This window comes from Tenrec ecaudatus, chromosome 12, assembly GCF_050624435.1.
Source record: "Tenrec ecaudatus isolate mTenEca1 chromosome 12, mTenEca1.hap1, whole genome shotgun sequence".
NCBI lineage: Eukaryota > Metazoa > Chordata > Mammalia > Afrosoricida > Tenrecidae > Tenrec > Tenrec ecaudatus.
In genome coordinates, this window is record NC_134541.1 from 120,616,576 (window position 1) to 120,632,303 (window position 15,728).

Below are 15,728 nucleotides of genomic sequence, written 5' to 3' on the forward strand. Positions count from 1 at the left end.
TATTTCTTAATACATTGTGGGAAAGTTAATTGCAACTGTGTGGTTCAGGGATTTAGTGCAAGAAGAAGAACAGTTGATGGAAGAAAAGAAAAAGAAAAAAGACGACAAGAAAAAGAAGGACGCTGCTCAAAAGAAGGTAGTATATATGTAAACTATCTATATTCAGTAATTTAAGACATTAAGAAAGAAAAGTACTCTTAACGTGTTAAAAAATCATTGGATTTCATGTTTAAACTCAATGGATATTGATTTTAATGTCTTTGAATATGCACAGATAGTACATTTTCTGATTGTATACCTTTTAATGCATAATTATTTAATATTGCCAGTAATTTTGCAAAGGTAAGTGCATTTTATAGTTATCTTTTGATTATTTCTGGTTGTTTCGTAATACATCTTATTAAAAGTGGTAGTAGCATGGAATTTATAGTCACATGGTTGAGGATTTAAAACCTGGTTCTTCTATGTAGAAGGATCACGACAGAAATGTTAATTATCATCTCTGAGCCTCAGTTTACATAGTTTTGTTTGGTAAAATGAGAAATGGATTAAATGAGATAAGAATACATATGAGGGGGCTTCAAAAGTTCATGCACCAATTCCGTAATCTCTCCCCCCCATAATCTCTTACATAATTCCATAAATGTTTTGAAGGGCCCCCATTATTACATAACACAAATAAAATTATATAGGAATGTAATAGGGGACAGAATAGTATACATATTAATAGGAAGTAGACTTTTTTATTTAGTACTTTGATTTAAAATATTTGCAGATTACATTGATACTTTAAAATAAGTCCATGACATTATTTGATAACAAGTGAATAATATCAGAACTGTAACCAAAGCAGTAAAAAATAAGGAGAAAATAAAAGGCTATAACCATCATTTATAAAATTTAAAAGTATTGATGAAAAGGCTGAGAGAGTGGATTGGAAAGAGGGAACCGATTACAAGGATCTACATGTGACCTCTTCCCTGGGGCGCACGGACAACAGAAAAGGGGTGAAGGGAGACGTCGGACAGGGCAAGATATGACAAAATGATAACTTATAAATTATCAAGGGCCCATGAGGGAGGGGGGAGTGGAGAGGGAGGGGAAAAAAAGAGGACCTGATGCCAAGGGCTTAAGTGGAGAGCAAATGCTTTGAAAATGATGAGGGCAATAAATGTACAGATGTGCTTTACACAATTGATGTATGTATGGATTGTGATAAGAGTTGTATGCGCCCCTAATAAAATGTTTAAATAATAGAAAAAGAAAAGGCTGATAACCGTGAATTAAGCTGGTCACTCATCACATAGTGTATTAAGATTTTAAGGCCCTTAAAATGCTATAAGAGAGCTAGTTACGTAATTTCCTTTTCCCTGCCCTAATGTAAAGGTAGCACCTTAGCTTTTAATGACTGTGCTAGGTTAATGCTAGGCACAGGGCACTGGGTATAGCCTTCAAAATAGCTACATACTTGTCTCCACATAACTTAATAGGAGGGAAAACACAAGATACAAGGTGTGTTTTTTTTTTTCTTTTTTATGGGAACTATTTTCAGGAGAAAGATGTATGGCCCTTGAGACCCTTTAGGGCATTCTACTGTGTCCTATAAGGAAGTTATGAGCTAGAGTGGATTTAATGGTAGTGGGCAAGAAGAAGAACAGAGAAAAGTTTTAACTACCAGCAGAGGGACAGGGACTTTTTCCTCAAAATACAAATTGACTAAGTGAATAAGGAGTGAAAACAAAAGGATATATTAAAAAAAAACTCAGAGATAAGTGCTGATAGTCTGTATGTCAGGAAGGGTCAAGAGATATGAACTTCAGAATGAGATACTAGGGAAGGGACAATTAAAAGAATCCACAAAATATGTTTAAAGGATGTGAAGAAAGAGTAATTTAGATTCTTAGCTTCCAGTTTGAGTGACTAAATACATCTTGGAAACAGTTAAACAGGTTATTGTCGAATGCTGTCAGGTCAGTTCCATCTCATAGTGCCCCAGTGCACTATGGTCTTGGGCCATGTTCACTGTTCTTATGTCGGAGCCCATTATCTCCTTGAGGATCTTCTGTTTCACCAGATTAATTCTGAACTTGCCCGATGTAAGGTGTTTATAGTTAATATTGGGGTGAAGGGTGTAATAAAGAGCACTATGGAGGATTAAGGGTAAGATGATACATGTTTTTAGTTGCTTGTCTTCTGCTTATTCTCATGGGTGACTGGGAAGGTACGCATAGGTATGCAAGGCGGTGCACACCCCTTGCCCCCAAATGGAATGTTTCAAAGCTCTGCATTTAATTTTTTTTAACAAAGCAACCTTATCACCTTCAAAGTACTCTCCATTACACTTAATACATTTGTAAAATCTCTGATTCCATTTTTGGAAACATTTTTCCAACTCATCTGTTTGGATGGCTGAGAGCACCTCCTTCGTTTTTGGTTTTTTTTGCTGCTGTTGTTTTCTCACCTCTGCTGCATCATCAAATCGCTGTCCTTTCATGTCCCTCTTCATTCATGGAAACATAAAGAAGTCACACAGAGCGAGGTCAAGTGCGTAAGGTGCTTGGGGCCAGAGAGGCATGCTGTTTTTTGCCCAAAACTGAGGCAACTGAGATGACTATGTGCCTGAGCAGGTGCATTGTGGTGGTAGCAAAATCATCTGACACATATACAATCTTTTCAGAGCCTATAAATAGAAAGTTTGATTAGCAGTCTGACCTGGTGGAACGAGCTCCAAATGCACTATCCCCATCAAATCACATCTGAGTTTTTTGGTATCCCTTTGGATGGCATTGTCCAGGGTTTGGGACAGGATTCTATTGTAAAGCTTTGGCATTGACTGATGCCTTAGACCCCTATCAGAGGGGTTGCAATCTGCTCAGTCTTCCTTCTCAATTTTGTTATAAAATAGCTGTGCCTTCTTTATGGCTGGGGAAGGATTATCATGACGCTGAATCCATAGCATAAAGGCTATTTTCCCAAGTGAAAAGAGCCAAGCAACTTCAGAGGTTTAATGAAAGGAGAATGCTTTGGGTATACTTCATGCTAAATCAGTAGTTTGGAAGTCATCTGCGTGTTGTGTTAGACTCTTTCTAAGAAGTTCTAGGTAATAGCTGCTAAATCAGGATGTACGTATGCGAAAGGGCTAGAAAAGAGGCCCAAGGCAATAATATATTCTGAAGCTTATTTGTTTGGAATTTAACCTACTTACTGAGGAAGGTTAAAAAAGAGCATGATCATACAATCACAAGTGTGTAATGTGAGTGTAGTTTTAAAGTTGTAACATGAATGAATACTCATCAAGAAATACACCTTAAATGTGCCCAACATAAATCTGTCTTTAACACCTGAATGATGATTTTTGTGTGATTTGGCTTCATATGGAATCTGACCGTTTTTCATGCTATTTTCTACTCCATCCCTGCCTAACCATTGTTCCTATCTCTCACCCCAACCTTTCCCTGCTGGAACTATCCTTAGACTTACAGACATAAAAAGCTTTAATTTTTTTCTTTTGACAGACCTTTAGTAATATGTCCTATAGAAACGTAGTCATAGCTAACCACTGAGCATAATAAGGAAAATTATTAAACTTAAACACTAAAAATGTTATATTTAATTTATGCTGCCACTGAAAATAAGGCTGTCCTTCAAATTCCAAAGAACTGTTTTAAAAGTGAATATGCGTTATAAGCAATTGGGGAAGAGATGGCAAGAGGCATTTTCCACAGGCTGGAACACATAGTTCTTTTGTAGTAGCTTATTTAAGCAAGCAAACAAACAGAAAACCAAAAGGTTCTATAACTGGGGCATAGGAAAGACGGAGTCTTAAGAATTTTAAGACAAATTTCCTGGGTCGTATCTTTTTTGTTGGCAGTAGGAGCAAGCAGGTGTTTCTAGGCAGGAGACAGACATTTATATAAGCTAGGTATGTAGCCCTGTTTATATAAACATTGGAACATAATTCACTAATTTAAAATCATCTGCTTATTTACTTCAGGCTGTGTTTACTTCTGTAAAATACTTCAGAAATAATCCACTATAATTTAGCAGCAGAAGAGGAGCTCTGGTGGCATAAGTGGTGAGGCATTGGGCTGCAATCTGCAAGGTCACCAGTTTGAAAACACTCATCATTCCCAGGGAGAAAGATGGGGCTTTCACTCCTATAAAGAGTCTCAGAAACTCACAGGGCTTTCTCTGAGTCAGTATCAACTTGATGGCAATGAGCTTGGCTTTTTTGGGGGTGGTGGGGAGGGGGGGAGAATAGATTAGATGACTAACTCTGTTTTCATCAGTGTTGTAAAACTTTGTGTTGAATTGAAATCTTCTAACTCACTAAGCTGGCACATTTCCTAAACTCTGTTCTGCGATCTTCTTTTGATAGCATTATTTTACATTTTGCTTTCTTTTCCTTTATCTAAAAGTAAACTTCAAAACAAATGATATAGTATGGCAATTTGTATAATATTGCATTTAAAAGACTTTGTCCCATCCATGAATACATAAAATATATAAGTTCCTTATATATGTAGCCTTTTAAAAAATTTAGTATCAAACTGTGAGTTATCTTCTAATTTATATAGAAAACTAAATGTGATAGGAGGAGGCTTGATGATGGGAACATTTCCATGAACTTTTTGAAGTCCCCACTGTATACCGTCTTACATGGACAGATACTAATAAGGCCCACCATGATACTTTTACTATAGTTGTATATCCTAGTCTACAGGTTAAATATAAATGAAATATTTTATTAGGTGGTTTTTAAAATATTTTAGATTCAATATATTTCTAAATAGAGATCAATTACTGGATGATGGTGTGTGTGTATGTGTGTGTGTGTGTAAAACCCCTTTCAAAAGAGCTGTATCCAACATTATGCTCATTTAAGAATTCTAAATCTTTTCTCACATTTAGAAGATGAAGCATGTAGAAGAATCTGATGTAGCAGGAGAATACAGTTTCAGTATTTAAAAAGGGCAATAACGTTAGTAGCAGTAGGTTACTATGGATTTCTCTTTTTAGAAGACATTTCTCGAGAGAATCTTGTGGGAAATATAGTGAGGAAAAGGGAGGTTGAGAAATAGGTTGATTATGGAGGGGGGATACTTTAGTATAACCTTTGTCGTAAGCGTGTAATTATGCTTCCTAGAAAGCGTGTAATGGTTGAAGGCTGGGGGAAGAAGCAACCTACATTGGTTTCTTTTGTTTCAAAGTCAAATGAAATTTTTGTTGTTACTGTGTTTAGAGCTCAACGGTTTTTAGAGGTTTTGTGGCCCCGTGTAAGTGTCTTGTCCTAAGTGGATGTTGTAGGAGCCCTGGCTGTGTCTGTGTCGTGGGTTACTCACTGGTCTGCTCACAGCAAGGCCAGCCGTTTGAAAACACCAGCTGCTCTGCAGGAGAAAGATGAGGCTTTTAGACTCATGCAGATTTACAGTCTCAGAAACCCGCAGAGGCAGTTCCTCTCTGTCCCATAGGATGACTGTGGGTCACAGTTGACTGAGGGCAGCGAATTGTGGGTTGTTTTCTTTTAAGCTCAAGTTTCATTGGAATTTAAGTTCTAGAAAGCTTCAAACTTCATTCTCCCTTTTAGGAAGTTAACAGTGTATAACTTACCTTGTGTCCTGAAGACCATTTTCTTCTGAGGCTCAGGGCCCATCAACAGTTTTCTAGCTGAGGTGGCTTTGTGACCAGGCCTGGAGCTTTGCATTCCAAGGGCAGCTCAGCATGCTCTGACAGTCTTGTCCCTTGTTTCAGCTTACTATTTTCTCTGTCCCGCTTCTGTTTAAAATGTGTGTCATTCCTCAGACCTAGATTCCATATGGGGTGTGGTAGAAAATCTTCCTCACAGTAATTAGCCAATTTAACACAAGTTAATTGGACTGTTTATTCTTCATATTAGGTTAGACACTGTTAAGACACTAAATAACGAGTCAACGAGAAAGAAGATAGACTAGGGCACCAGGGGGTAAGTGCAGAGTCAGGGCATTTCTAGTTGTGAGAGAGATAATAAGGCAAAAGTAGTGGCCAGTGGAGGCTCAAGATAGCAGCAGCAGGTACCTATTAAATGCTTCTCTCTGTTATCTATTTCCGAGCTCTTTATATGACCCTTGGTGGGGCCCTGGGATAAGCACTGGGCTGCTAACTGCCAGGCCATCATTTCAACCCCACCAGCAGTTCCTCAGGAGAAAGATCGGGCTGTCTGCTCCAGTCAAGATTTACAATCTCAGATGATGTCAGTGGATATGGGTAGATTTGGTTTTATATGCTAGACATGTCCTAAGCTCTGATATATAAATCAGATCCTTTGAACTTCAGAAACTCTGAGGTATTTGTTTATTTCTCTGTTTTATAGATGAGGAAACAGCTTTAGAAACACTAACTTGCCTAAGGTAATGCAGTATAAAGCCAGGACTCAGAGCCAGTCAGTCTGGCTCATTCAGTCTGGCTTTCAGACCCTCTGCCCACAACTGTGCTTCGGGAGTTAGCACTTAGCCCAAGTGGTGCATATGCCGGCAGAAACAAAGAAGCCAGCATGCTATGTGTTTTCCATTAGTTTGATTCATTCGGTAACAATTTGATATTGTAGTAGTTGCATAGTGGAGTCACTGCTCAGATTAAAAAAAGAATGTATTAAAAGTACCCGTATAAATTTTTTCCTTCAAAACATGCCAGAATCCTTTCTGTTGTTTAAGGGAATCTATAAGATAACTTTACAATCGAATACTCTTGGTTTTCCAAAAGAGTTCACTTTATTATTTTATATTCCTTACACAATAAGCCTCGAAAAGTAAGCAGGATAGATTTTTTTAAAATTCCTTTATAGAATTAGAAAACTGGGAGCCAGAAAGTTTAAATGATGATTTCACTTAAAAAGAAATCATTTAATTTAATTTCAATAAGATGAGAGAATTTTAAAAAGCTCCATTACCCATTCCATTTTCTATAATTTTGAAGCCTATTTATGTATTTTACATAGTCAACTGTACCCAAAACATTATTTTGATATTTAATCAATAGAAAATATCAGGGCACGTTACATTCTAAAATGTACTAAGATGTACTATGTTCTACAAAGTACTAAGTCATTGGCATATTTTGTGTATTTGTACACACCTCAATCCAAGCCACCTTTCAGTGCTCAGAAGTACATACATGTAGTGAAGTAATGGCTACACTTTGGACATCACAGACTAATGAAATCTTTGAACCGGTTTGGAAATTGTCTTTTAAAAGCTATTTGAGGAGTATGTTACATCCACTTTTTAAAGGAGTGAAGCAACCCAGGGGCTTTCTGTTTCTTGAGCTTCTTAGCTTCTTCATGAGGTGAGGTTAGTGTTCTGAATGGCAGATGCTGTAGATGACAGAATATTGGATGACGTTGACCATTCAGAGAAGTTGCTGTATGTTCTGAAGCAACATGGAATTGAGTTGCATATTAGAGAACTTTATGTTGTAAGGTTTAAAGGAGCAAATTTATATCGAAATAACACATAATAATTAATGCATTTTTGTCGAGCACAGTTTCCTCAAGCATTATTTTCCTATCCCCAATATGTGAGTTATGCCTGTGGTATGTGTGGGTGTGCAATTGATAGAGATGGCTTATTTTGTGTATGGGAAAGGTGGAGGAGGCAATGGTAAATGAAACCTTGATAAAGCACTTAACTCTCTGGAAAGACTTTCGAGAAAGAATCGTGATTAGTTCTACATCAACATAAGGATCATTCCTTTTCATAGACATCTATAATTATGTAATTTAAAAATTAGGTTTTTAATAATTAAATATGACTAAGCAAAATCAAGTATTGTGTCCTATAGCAGTAAAATCCCAACTAAACCAAATTCAGTGCCATTGACTCAGTTCTGACTCAGGATCCCCTATAGGGCAGAGTAGAACAACCCCTGGGATTTGGTGGGGGTCTTAGAACTGTGGGAGTAGAAAGCCTCTTCCTTCTTCCTTGGCTCTGCCGGTGGTTTTGAATCGCTGACCTTGGCAGTTAGCAGCCCAGTTCGTAATTACGCAGAGCTCCTGTGTAAGAACAGCTAATTACAGGCATATACATATGTAAATATATTTATATATGATGATGGGGAAATAGATCTATGTGCATATATTTATAGGCTTAGTATTAAGGTTGCAGATGGATATTGGGCTTCTACTCAAGTACTCCCTCAATGCAAGAACACTGTTCTATTAAACTGCCATTCCGTGATACTCACCTTCCCAACATGATCACTGAAGACAAAGCGGGTACATAAGCAAATGTGGGATAAACAAAAGGTAAACAAGTGGCCATCTAGCTTAGAAGCAACAAAGCCCACATGGAAGAAGCACACCAGCGTGTGTGATCAGGAGGTGTTGAAGGGATCGGGTATTAGGCATTATCAGAACAAAAAAAAAATCATATTGTGAATGAGGGGGAGTGTGGATTCGGGACCCAAAGCCCATCTGTAGGCAACTGGACATCCCCTTACAGAAGGGTTGCAGGGAGGAGACAAGCCAGTTAGGGTACATGGTAGCAATGATGAAACACACAACCTTCCTCTAGTTCTTAAATGCGTGCCCCCCCCCCACTATCATGATTCCAATTCTGCCTTACAAATACGGCTAGACTGGAGGATGTACATGGGTACAGATAGGAACTGGAAACACAGAGAATCCAGGGTGGATGATCCCTTCCGGACCAGTGGTGACAGTGGCGATACCTGGAGGGTGGAGGGAAGGTAGGGTAGAAAGGGGGAACTGATTACGAGGGTGTACATACAACCCTGGGGGACGGACAACAGGAGTGGGTGAAAGGAGACATCGGACAGTGTAAGATACGACAAAATAATAATTTGTAAAATTGTCTAGGGTTCATGAGGGAGGGGGAGAGCGGGAAGGGAGGGGAAAAAACTGAGGAACTGATAACAAGGGCTCAAGTAGAAAGAAAATGTTTTGAGAATGATGATGGCAACAAATGTAAAAATGCGCTTGACAATGGATGCTTGTATGGATTGTGGTAAGTGTTGTATGAGCCCCCAATAAAATGATTTAAAAAAACACAATTGGAACTAGGCCCACCTCCCCCCCAAAAAGAGCAGCTGTGTCTTTATTAAGGAACAATTCTGGTTTTTCATTTGCTAGTTAGAAATTCTCTCCTACCCTTGTATCTTTTCATTTTAAGACTTCTATATAAGTTGGTCTTGATCAAAAGGCTGATTTTGCTTATTAGTTTGATCTTTCTGTTTCAAGGCCCTTGCAGTTTAAGGTACGCACCCTTACTGTCCTCAATGTTTCTCAGTTATGATGTCAGGAGAGTGGAAGTTGAGGCAGTTACTAGCAAACAGTGAATGTACGGCTTATGTCAGTTCACAGTCATTTAAATAAGTTATCAGGTTTGCCATATGGAACTAATTTGAAATTTTTCATGTTAAACATTGATTGGGCTTAATTGTAAAGGTACCCTAACATCCGGTAATTAAATTTATTACTAATTCTGCTGAAATAGGCAGGTTTTCTTTGCAGAAACCATAATATTTTACTGTTTGAAACATGAACTTTTAAAGTTATTAAAAATACACAAAGCTAATTAAATTAAATGTAAAGGTGATAATTATATAAAAACATTTTAAAGCTAATTGATAAGAACAGATACTACAATTGATCTTAGCCAAAAGGCCGAGAAGCGATTGCTAATTGATTAAAAAAAGGGAAACTTAGATAATGTTGTTTGCCATCTAAAACCTTTCAACTTTTTTAATGGAGTATCTCTATGAAAAAGGCACTTTCTTTTGCATGTCTTTTCCCTATGTGATTCATCTGAATGACAAATTACTTATTGAAAATGTATACTTAATGTAATAGTATATGAACATTTTATCATAACAATCCATTTCAGTTTCATATTTACATTGTTTTTTGTTTTTATTTTAGGCCACTGAACAAAAAATCAAAGGTACGTTGCTTAAAGCTATTTTTTAATTATTCATTTTTTATTGAATCATGGTTGTTTATATGCATTTTTATTCACCTGTAGGAAGAGAGAAGCACATTAAAGAAACAGGGGTTTCTTGGGATCATTTTTGGAGTGTGTGCTTTTCCATGGTGTACATGATCACTTTCTGAGCGTGCAACTTGAACACATGGCTAATAGCTATCCTCCTAGGTTATATCCCAGGTCTTAAAGTCCTCTTCTTGAGCCTTTGAACATGTGTATCCTGCCTTTAGTCTTTCATCTGAAAATGCTCTTTTTCTAGGACTACCTTTAGAACACTATCACAACCCTTGGGGTTTTGCCTGCTTATTCCTTGTTTTCTGCATGTGATTGTCTTCCATTTCTTCTCAGGGCAGACAGTGTCATTCATTTTATGCTATCACTTAGGATAGTAGATTGCTAGCCTTCTGCTTGTTGTGCCAGATTAGCACCCAGTACACACTAAGCATAAAGCATCAGGACGGTAGATTTTTACAAAGTTATGAACTAGATGGGGATTTACATTTCTGATCATCATTTTTGTCTTCAACAGCATAAACTTAGCAAACTTTCCGCTGACTTGCCCTGTTTCTCAGCCATCATCCCCTCCTTTTCCTTCCCCATTGTGTTGAGTATTGTCTTATTCGTCACCAAGTTAACACCTGTCTACTCTCTAGCCTGTGCCTTATTCTTTCCCACTTCTAGTAACCATCAAAGCCTGTTTCTTTGGGCATAAAAACCTTTATCTTGATTTTTTTTTCTTTCCACAACAATGATCTCACAATATGTGACCTTTCGTGCCTGAAAAACTTCACTCAGCATAATTTCTTCCAAATCCATCTGTGTCATGAGGTGTTTCAAGGGTGGCAGAGTGTTAATGAAACAAACCTACCGTATATACTCAAGTATAAGCTGACCCGAATATCACCCAAGGCACCTCATTTTACTACAGAAGTGCATTAAAAATTTGCTGAAAAACTTGACTTATTCACCAGTATCTATACAGTGTTAGGTTTCTGAATGAGGAGTCTTCCAGCATCTCAAGGAGCTGACTCTAGAAGAAAGGGTCTCAGATGTTTTAACTTACTTGACTTCAGCATTAGATTCTTCATTTTGATCTTCTGCTATCTCAAATTTGGTTGGTATAAGTAATCACAGTACTATTTATGTTAAAAATTTTTATAAGAATAAAATTTCAGAGGGATCAATATGATCCAAGAGACAAAAGAATGAATGTAGTAGTCTAGGCAAAGGTAGTATTTAGAGCATTAAATAACCAGGAAGTGTGCATGTGTGGTTAAAGACATAGGGGTAAGGTCATATAGAAAGCCTATGTCCTGTATGTACTGAGGAGCTTGACTTTTTAAATTTAGTCCACCCAAGAGTTTTAGCAAAGGAATGAGAATGACACACCTGCTCTCCCATCTGCCCCCCTTACCACCTTGTAGCTAGCTATCAGCCACCGTATGTGGAAAGTGGTGATAAAGCTGGGCATTGAAAGATAGGTGAGGATTTGAAAGGTGGACTTAAAAGAAGAGGAGAACAAGAAGGGCAAGAGTCAGATAAACAAGAGGGGATTATCTACAGATGAGTAATCAGGCTTTTAGCTCTCCATGGGGCGAGGAAGGACACATAACAGAAGAAGCTTGGAGGATAGGGAAGTTGGGCTTCATGCTTGGCTACATTTTTTAGCTTAAAGTGCCCAGGCCAGAAATTGTGATTGAGGAACATTTCTGTGTCAGTAGTGCTCCGTGTCATCAATAGAAGTAAGATCAGAGAGGAAAAGAAGGAATATTCAGGCGAGTGATGATTTGAATTTGGGTCTTGGCATTGTGGGTTAAAAAGAGAATCGATGTGTGAAATAAAATGGACAGGATTAACAGTTGGTACAGTTAAAATAAGATGATATTGTGGCTTTGAACTTGGATGGCTAGCAGTTACAGGGATGTGAAATGATGTAGGGAGGAGCACATTTTATGTAGTGTAGGTATAGTGCGAAATAAAATTTCTTAACTCCACTTTTTCAGAACATCCTCTTGTATATACAAATGCTAACTAAACTTTCAGGTTCTTGTTTTAAAACCAACCTTTCTGTACTTTCTTTTTTCCCCAATCAATTTAATTGGGGGCTCATACAACTCTTATCACAATCCATACACGCATCCATTTTGTCAAGCACATGTGTACACATGTTATCATCATTCTCAAAATATTTTCTTTTACTTGAGCCCTTGGTATCAGTTCCTCATTTTCCCCCTCCCTTCCCGTGCCCCCCTCCCTCATGAACCCTTGATAGTTTATACATTATTTTTTCATGTCTTACACTGTCTGATGTCTCCCTTCACCCACTTTTCAGTTGTCCACTTCCTGACCGGAAAATACTGTAAAGGTCAACAACAAATAGACCTTGAACTATTTATAGGCTTTTCTTTATTTTAACATTGTTTTTTTGTTTTTGTTGTTTTGTTTTGCTCTATTTTGTTTTTTTTGCACACTATTATCTCTGCAAGTCTATCTAGATAAGATAGGCAGGATAAACAATCTGGAGGAGAAAAAAACTGACTGACGATTCCGGGGAGACATGGGAGAGGGGGAGGTGGGTGAAAGGAAGTGGGGTTAAAAAACCTAGGGACATGGGAACAACAAGTGATAGAAAAATTGATAGTGAGGAGGGTGTAGGAGGCCTTGTAAGGCTTGTCAAGGGCAGTGTAACAGGAATTACTTCAACCCAGTTGAAGGCTGAACATGATAGTGGAACAAAAGGAAAGGAAAAGGAAATAGAGGAAAGAACTAGGAAGCAAAGGGGCATTTATAGAGGCCTAACTACAGGCATGTGCATATGTAAATATATATGAAGATGGGGAAATAGATCTATGTGCATATATTTATAGGCTTAGCATTAAGGTAGCAGATGGACTTTGGGCTTCTCAAGTACTCCCTCAACGCAAGAACATTCTGTTCTATCAAACTGGCATTCCATGATGCTTACCTTCCTGACACAATCCCTGAAGACAAAGTGGGGGCCTAAGCAAATGTGAAGAAAGCTGATGGTGCCCAGCTATCAAAAGATAATAGCATCTGGGGTCTTAAAGACTTGAAGGTAAACAAGTGGCCATCTAGCTGAGAAGCAACAAAGTCCACATGGGAGACGCACAACAGCCTGTGCGATCATGAGCTGTCAAAGGGATCAGGTATCATCAGAACAAAAAATCCTATCGTTGTGAATGAGGGAGAGTGGAGACCCAAAGCCCATCTGTGGGCAATTGGACATCCTCTTACAGAAAGGTTGTGGGGAGGCAATGAGCCAGTCAGGATTAGTGTAGCACCAATGAAACATCCAGATTTCCTCTAGTTCTTTGATACTTCCTCCCCTTGACTATCATGACCCCAATTCTACCTTATAAATCCAGCTAGACCAGAGCATGTACATGGGTACAGATAAGAGCTGGAAACACAGGGAATCTTGGACAGATAAACCCCTCAGGACCAATATTGAGAGTAGCCATACCAGGAGGGGAAGGAGAAGGGGGGGGGGGTGAGGTGGAACCAATCACAATGATCTTTCTATACTTTCAAGACTGTTTTTAATCTGACCTCCCATGATCTAACTAGGAATTTCATTAATTTCTATATTACATTTTTGACTGATGCATGGATGTCTGTTTCTCCAACGTGAACTTTGAGCATTTATTGTTTATATCCTTTCTAAGTGTGCAAAATAATTCTTTTACATCCTTATTTAAAATATGAGCCTATTTGGGTTTTTTTGTTAAAGGTTTTTACAACTCTGAGAATTTTTGGTGACCTCTGAAAGCCACTTCAAAATGCACGTGTTGTTTTGCCCTCTGTCTCACATACTTCGTTCTTCTTTTGACGGCACCTCCTTCCTAATTGGCTCTACTAGATCATATTCTGATTTATGAAAATGTACCATGCTCTTGCATTTTTGCACCATGTATATGTTTGCTTGATCCTATGGTTTGGAGTTTTCAGCGATTAGAAATGGTAGACTGGACTGAGGTTTGGGGGCCAGGTTTGACCACACAGTTGTATTTTTTAAAAATAAACTATTTTAGATTTATAGTCAATTTGAAAAGATAGAACAGGGTTCCTGTATACCTATTTCATCCATTATTAATATCACAGACATTGGTACTAAAAGTGAGACTTTCTTTGGAGTTCACTGGTTTTTCTATTGAACTCTTCTTTATGTTCTAGAATGTAATCCAAGCTACCACATGGCATTTAGTTGTGTCTCACTGATCTCCTCTGGTCTCTACACTGTGTTATCAATAGAATTGTTTGCATATTCAGTTGCTTGACAAAATGGAAAAATCAGGACAGATTACTTAAACCAGAATTTCAGTTTCTTGCAGTTTATACTTTCAACATAATTTTTGTCTTTCAATACAAGTGTGTCTATACACAGCCCAAGTTCAGTCACATGTGGCTAATGAATACGTTACTGAAATGTAGCCAATGCAACTGAGGAATTAAAATTTTAATTTTCAGTGGAGAACATAGCTGTTGAGCCTTCGTGATTATTGTAATAGTCAAGATATTAATGCATACACTGAGTATAACTCTTCAGGCTGTAGCTCCCTCCCCATAGAGTTTTCTCTCAATGAAGCTTATTTCTTTCTAAAGTTGCTTATTTCTCCATTTGAATAAAAACTGCAAATATTCCCGAATTTAGTGGTAAAACTGTAGCTAAAAAATTGGAATTATGTAAAAATAGCATAAGTTAAAGTAAGTTATGTAATAATGATGAACAATGGATGTCCATATGAACACAATTGGATATTTATTTGATGCCAGTGAGTCCATGGTTTGTTTAATAAAAATGTGGAAAAGTGTAATGAGTGATGGGATATTCTTGAAAGAGGTATTGCACTTTGTGACTTGAACTTTGAAAACTGGGACATTTGATGTTTTATGTGACGACTATATTTTTGATGCAGCAGCGAAGTGATGAGTTAAGGTTTAAACTTAGAATTGACCTTTGGCCTGTATAATGTAAAGACAGTGAAGTAATTCATATCCCACAAAGTGTTCTTGGGAACTTGATTAAAAATAAAGATTTTTTTTTTTAAGTTTTGAGCTCTGACATTGGCTTGTTTTGGAAACCTGATCCTTTTACAAATCTTGCAACAGATTAAATAGTGTTTGATCTTGACCACGAACATTGTCCAGTCAGTGCTTTTTTGTTCAGATGATTTTGTAAAAAAAAACCGTGTTCTAAGTGTTGGGAGTCTGAAGTGAAAGCTGGAATAGAGAAAAAGATCCTCTTATTTTGTGGTGATCAAATAAGAAAAGGTGGTTCGTTGCTGCTATTTTCTTTTTGATTTAATGTAATAATTCATGCAAAATTAATCAACATTTAAGGACAAGGTTTCTACTGTTCTATATGCTAGACTTAAGATAGGCGAAAATTAAAAAAAAACCCAAAATTCTATAAAACCATAGAAATCTTTAAACAAAAGCATCAAAGTGTAAAGCCTGTTTGTCCCTCTGTCTTCTGTCTCGTCTGTCCACTTTCGAAGGCAGTGCTTCCGCTACTCTCATCCTCCCTGAAGAGTCCTTCGCTCCTTAGTTAGCACCCTCTCCACAGGCCTTTTGACATCATGCGTGACTCTCCTCACGGTTCCTTTCAGTGTTCTTTGATTCGGGTGGTGTCGCGGCTGGGAAAGTCTGAAGGGTAAAGACCAGGCTGTAGGGTAGATCGGGTAAGGTTTCCCAGTGACATTCTTTTCTTTTTTAAGAAATCATTTTATT

The 15,728-nt window shown here is 37.8% G+C and overlaps 1 protein-coding gene and 1 pseudogene across 7 annotated transcripts in view; one reads left to right on the forward strand and one right to left on the reverse strand.

The window, feature by feature from the left end:
- The window catches only part of TNRC6A (trinucleotide repeat containing adaptor 6A), a 204,464-nt gene that overhangs the window by 116,625 nt on the left and 72,111 nt on the right, over window positions 1-15,728 (forward strand). For 5 of the 7 annotated variants that reach the window (XM_075564629.1, XM_075564628.1, XM_075564632.1 and 2 more), the window contains 2 exons: window positions 49-136; window positions 9,914-9,935. The exons of 1 other annotated variant lie outside the window; for it this stretch is intronic. In XM_075564629.1, coding sequence (XP_075420744.1) covers window positions 49-136; window positions 9,914-9,935 — 110 coding nt within the window. The remainder of the gene's footprint in view (window positions 1-48; window positions 137-9,913; window positions 9,936-15,728) is intronic. One more of the 7 variants, XM_075564634.1, reaches the window with a different exon arrangement.
- Window positions 9,582-9,670, reverse strand: LOC142423496 (U2 spliceosomal RNA; annotated as a pseudogene).